This window comes from Olea europaea, chromosome 2 (assembly GCF_002742605.1).
Source record: "Olea europaea var. sylvestris chromosome 2, O_europaea_v1, whole genome shotgun sequence".
Taxonomy (NCBI): domain Eukaryota; kingdom Viridiplantae; phylum Streptophyta; class Magnoliopsida; order Lamiales; family Oleaceae; genus Olea; species Olea europaea.
The window spans coordinates 2,119,615-2,125,592 of NC_036238.1; the positions used below are offsets into that span (position 1 = coordinate 2,119,615).

General features: G+C 34.8%; 1 protein-coding gene across 1 annotated transcript; it reads left to right on the plus strand.

Moving 5' to 3' along the window:
- The first annotated feature begins 412 nt into the window (after positions 1-412).
- LOC111408639 (probable RNA 3'-terminal phosphate cyclase-like protein) lies at positions 413-5,134 on the plus strand. The gene is made up of 6 exons (XM_023038383.1): positions 413-630; positions 1,105-1,254; positions 3,481-3,662; positions 3,755-3,930; positions 4,054-4,270; positions 4,639-5,134. Exons 1-6 carry the CDS (start codon positions 426-428, stop codon positions 4,846-4,848), a joined length of 1,140 nt encoding a protein of 379 aa, XP_022894151.1. The 5' UTR covers positions 413-425; the 3' UTR covers positions 4,849-5,134.
- The last annotated feature ends 844 nt before the right edge of the window (positions 5,135-5,978 follow it).

Here is a 5,978-nt window from a genome sequence, read left to right on the forward strand (position 1 = left end):
TACAAATTATAATTTTTAGGTTATAAATTTTTTTACCCAGCCTATAAATTGTGAAAATAAAAAACTATATAAAAAATTTGGTTCAAAATTCGAGAACTTACAATTTTGGTTCAAGAAAACCAATAATCGATTTGGACCCAATTGATTCTCAGTTTCGATTCCTAATTTTTTTATTTTCTTTTGGGAATCGGACAGAAACAAAAGGTTTCGATTAGAATGAGGTTTGACTTCTGTTAAAATGTTCAGGCCTAAGTTGATCGATTAATTGTGTTACAAAACAAAGAAAAAAGCTTTGGTGAGGTCAGACAAATTTCAATTGATTAGGGACTCATTTGTAAACTATTGGGGATCGAATGAGCAAATTAAAAAAATCGGATGCCCACATAAAACCCTAAACCCTTGAATAAAAATCAATTGGAGAAATAATGGGAAAGATTTCGTACCTGAGGCTAAAGGGAAGCCAGAATCTTCGGCTGCGTCTCCTGTTATCGACGCTTTCATCTACTCCTATCCTCATTGAGGACATACGCGCCGATGCAACATGGCCTGGTATGCTTTCCCACGAGGTGTCACTCCTTCGCCTCCTCGAAAAGGTTTCCGACGATTGCCACGTCGAAATCAACGAAACAGGTATACTGTAACACTTTCTCTTGTGTGTATTAAGGAAAAAGCGTACCCCTAGTCAACAACCTATTTCTCTAGTAGCAAGTTGCAAGTTGCAAGTTGGTTCTCTAGTTTCATTGAGTTAACACACTTTGAATTGTCCCAATTTTTATTAAATTGTCCGTGCTTCTTTAATGAATAATTTTGTGAAGCTGAGTTTTGATAACCAACTTGGTTCAGTGCCTTGAAATTCGAAGCAAGACATGTTTTTAAATGAAGATTTGGACTATTTCCGCTAGTAGAAGTTGATTGTTTAATTGTAAATTGAAGGTGAGGTTGGGATCAACTTGTTCCTTGGGGACCAATTTGCTAGTAAGGCAATAGGTTGAGAATCACAGGTGCAATTTTCCTTACGTAATAATATAAGAGAAAGGCCTAGAGATTTTTTTTTTTTTTTTTTTTGTATTTGAGATTTTATGTTTTTGGTTAATTTGTGCTCAGGTACAAAACTCAAGTACAAGCCTGGAATAGTGATGGGTGGGAGGAATTTAGTGCATGACTGCGGAGTGAGTAGATCCATTGGATATTTCTTGGAGCCATTGATTGTACTGGGTTTGTTTGGGAAGAAACCCCTTACAATTAGACTCAAAGGTACGATCTTTGATTGCTAATTTATTATTTTTATGAGTGACAATTAGTAATTTAAGCAGTTAATTTGATGACAAATATTTTTAAGCTACTTCAATACGAAATACTTTTGATGAATAAAAAGTTAAAAGCTAGGATTTGGGAAAATATATTAGCGGTTATATTCAGGGCAGCAGAAAATATGCTTACAAAGAAATAATTTATTACATTTAAATGTGTTAGTAGATCATAGGTAAGATCTATCTGCAGAAGGAACTTATTATGTTTTAGATGTGTGTTAAAAGGTCATACTTGTATATGCTGATTTATCAGCTAATTGAAAATTTTCTGGTATTATGTATCTGTATTGCTATGTACATTGGTGTATATTTGCCAAATCTATTGAATAAAACTTGTGGAGCTATCCATTCCTATGTAGCGATATGTTGATCGAGATGGAAAAATAATCGATGGATGCCATGCTTTGGCTTATCTAATTTTGAGCCAATTTCAGTTTATCTTTTACATTTTAATAGTTGGCTGAATGCATACCAATCTCATCAAACTTAATGGAGTACCAGGTTAAGCTAATGACACTTGTTTATGAGTTACATGCTTTGCACCAATATCAGATTGCAGCGTGGTTTGAGAAATATAAAGCTTTTCTGCTGCAACTAATTTCCAGGAGGAAACTGGATATTCTGAAACCTTTTTGAGCCTCCACTTTCTTATATCTGTGTTAATTGGATCCATTTTGTTAGGATCAAGTAACCATGTCTAGCACTCAACACTTGGACTGACTTATGTTATGGTATTCTGGTAATTTATTTTAGGTGTAAAATCTAGAATTTTGGTAAACCTGGTATCTGTATGAACATCCATGTCCAGGTACTCTGCGCTAGTCCATCTAAGATAGGCTTATATAAACATACTGTGATCCTAGAAATCGGGCATATCCCATTTGGTGTAGATCTAGGTTGGACTCGTGGATTGACAAAAATTTAGGAATCATGGCTTTTAATAAAAAATATGTACGAACCATGCATAAATTTAGTAAAGTTAATTTTGGGATGTTATGAGGATTTGTTCCATGGAAGAATGCTTGCTATAACTTAAAAATGACATTAGTGGAGACACATCTTGTTACCTTTTTGTAAGCATTATCCACGGTTTAATTCCTGGCTGTTTCATTTACCTGAGAGTTATGTCCGTCTAGGCAGTATTGGACACAAATGAGGTCAAATCAAGTATCTTCTTTTGTCCAACATGAACATGGGTATGACGTTGATATGGTGTCCAATGTTTTGGAGTTGCATAAAAGAGAAAAATACGAATAAGAATTATGCATTTATTGTTTGTTTACTTAAGCTAGCATGACTTTTGTTAAACTTGTGTGAACGAAGACAAGACATTACAAAAATATATATTTCAGTCACAAAATATATAGTTTGGCAAAGTTGATAAAAGTTGTGGTTTTCATGAATTGTGTGGTTAAAATTGATTGTTGACTTAGACCTCAACTTTTTGGTAATTCTTTTAGCTATCCCAATTGAGCACTAAACTAGATTTGATTTGTTCGAATGTGAACTGAACCAAAACAAACTTGAATCTAAAATCCAATAAAAATTCCCGTTGAATGCCTATTTGAAGTGAACTTGGTTGAAATTACCAAAATCTAAATTGCGGATAAAATTTCTGTATTGAAAAGCAAATCAAAATAATTCAAAAAAAAAAAAAAAAAAAACACAAAAATAAACAAATACTGAAAAAAAAACACCAAAATCAACAAATACTGATCTGTGCTCTTTGACTAGCAGTGCACCTTTCTTTCGTATACACCATTGCTTTTTTGCATCTTGTGTTGGGTTGTAAATGTTTAGAAAAAGGAGTGATCCAGAGTTTCCGGAGTCTCTAATCTTGAGTCAATGGTCTCAAATTACACGACAAGCTCTATAACATTGGCAAGTAGGAAAGCTATAAAATTTTATATTGATCTGGTTTTTAGTTCAGTTCTGCCCGACTCTTCAATTACTGAAACTGAACTGAAAACCAATATTTACAAAACCAATAGCTCACTGGATTTGAGATAATGATCTTTTGCTAATTCAGTTCAGTTTAAATAGATTTTTGTTCAGAATCCTAATTATCCGTGTGCTACAGCTACCTCTATGCGTTCTTTGCATATAGTTATATAACAGAGTGCTCGTTGCAACCTTGACCGTTGCTATTTGAACTGCCTGCTCCTTTCAGGTATTACAAATGATTCCAAGGACCCCTCAGTTGACACATTTAAATCTGCCACTTTACCCATGTTGAAGCGGTTTGGAGTACCTCCAGAAGGACTCGAACTGAAAATTGAAAGTCGAGGTGTCCCTCCCCATGGTGGTGGAGAAATTATCCTGTCTATTCCCGTTGTCCAAGATAGTCTAAAGGTAAGTACTCTCACATTATTATTTTTCCTCCCATTCTCCGTGAGTTTGTGTGTTTCAATTGTCGTCATTTTATATCTTTTTATAACGTGCAGGCTATCTCCTGGATCGATGAAGGCATGGTGAAGAGGATTAGAGGGATCAGTTTCTCAACCAGAGTATCGGTACGGTTTGAGAGATCCATCATAGATGCTGCTCGTGGTATTTTAAATCGTTTGCTTCCAGATGTATACATATTTACTGATCATAGAGCTGGCCCACAAGCTGGAAAGTATGTTCATGTTTCGAGTTGATAATGCAGTGACCGTTTAAATGTAGAAACTGTCTCCATTGAAATGATTTTATTTCAATGCTAATCAGAATTTCTCCCATTTATCTCTGATTGCTACTGCAGGTCTCCTGGTTATGGAATTACACTGGTTGCTGAAACCACATCAGGTTGCTTTATGTCTTCTGACACTGCTATTTCCAATGCCTTGGTAAAGGAAGATGATGTAATTGAGGACGAGGAGAATAAAGAATTTAGCCCACCGGAGGATGTTGGAGAGCAAATCGCCTCTATGCTACTCGGCGAGATTGAACAAGGCGGGGTGGTTGATTCGACTCATCAGGTTTGTTTATAAAACTTGCTATTCCTTAATGTAGTTAACTTTGATGAGTCTGTTGTCTATTGGATTGTTGGGATTGATTATATATCAGGCACTGGTCAAGTTTATCTTGTTATGCAAAAACGTGATTGCTTTTATATCTTGTGGGTGTATCCTGAGGTGCTTAAATTAAAAAAAATTAGCTTTGCCCAGAATATGGAACTCATATTTTACTACTTTCACATCCAAGTTTACTAAAATGACACTAATATAACATGATTACAGGATTCTGAATAATGTTTTTCACAATCCATATCCTTAAGCATAAACGAGGTGGGTGCTTTCTGAATTTATGTTGTAACATAAGGTAGTATTTTCCCTTTTTGTTGCAGGGTTTGTTGTTTATTCTCTGTGCACTATGTTCCCAAGATGTTTCAAAGGTTCGCGTTGGACAGCTTACACCATATGGAATTGAAGTGCTTAGGCACATCAGAGATTTTCTAGGCGTTAAGTTTGTTATTAAGCCTGATCCATCAACAAGGACAGTGATTCTTAAATGTGTTGGATGTGGATTGAAGAATTTGTCAAGAAAAGTTTCGTGAGAGCTATCGAATTTTTGGGTATTTCCTTGCCTTGAGACTGGCATGTAAGGCATTCAACCTCGTTGCACCATATGTGCTTTAGAGGGATGCTGGAGATTGCATTGTCCAGCATCTCACTATATTTTTATGGGCATGATTAATTTTTTTAAAAAAAATTTTAAATAGTAAGCAATATGTAAGAATGAACTCCCAATTTTGTCTAATTTGATCTAAACAAATACTGGATTTGTGGGCCGACAAATTGGCAATGTAGTTTTCACTGTTGAAGCACGTAACTTTTCTTGTTCGTAGCATCTTTCGAATGCTTATATGGATGTTACATTTGGTGAAATATACTTGTATTATTTTGCTGCTCAATAGGAGCAAGATAGGAAATGATTATTTAGGAGAAAGCTATTCAAATTGAATAATGCCCTTAGTATAGGACCCTATTCAATGAGGGGTCCCTCATTGTAGAGGCAGGTCGGTGGGTCCGACCTGTATTAAAAAAAAAAAAAAATTGCATGGGCCCACTGTTGTGTCTGTCTCGTATAGGCTTTGCTTGTACGTGAAGCACGTTTGATTCAAATTCAGCATATGATGGTCTCATGTCTAATCATAGATTTCGATTCAAGCGTAGGAGACAGTCTTTTTTATCGATGACATGTGGCAGCATTTGATTGAATGATTTCTAGCTAATTCTGTAATTTTGTTCACGTTTTATTCAAACTTAACCCGTAAGTATTTTACTAGTAAAGGGAAAAACCTCACAAGTGACCACATGAAGCTAATCAATATATTTGAGCGTAGTAAGCACGTGCGTTGTATGTCTTATGTGCAGAATGAATGATATACGTAATATTTTTAAAGTAAGGCAATTGATAATGTTAAAAGAAAATATTAAATTGTTAAAGAATATACATATAAATAAAAGTTTTATGAAAATTACGTATATAAGGTGAAAATGTTGAATAAATTAAAATGAAATCTAATGATTTGTTTGTGCTATACTTTGATTGGACCCCTATTTTCAACTATTACGATGACATCGATCAATTCTGTGGTACAGACAGACACGAAGAAAAATTAAATTAAAAAATGTATATTTGATTGTGTTTAAAATGTTTATATATAAGTAAACTAAAGCTACG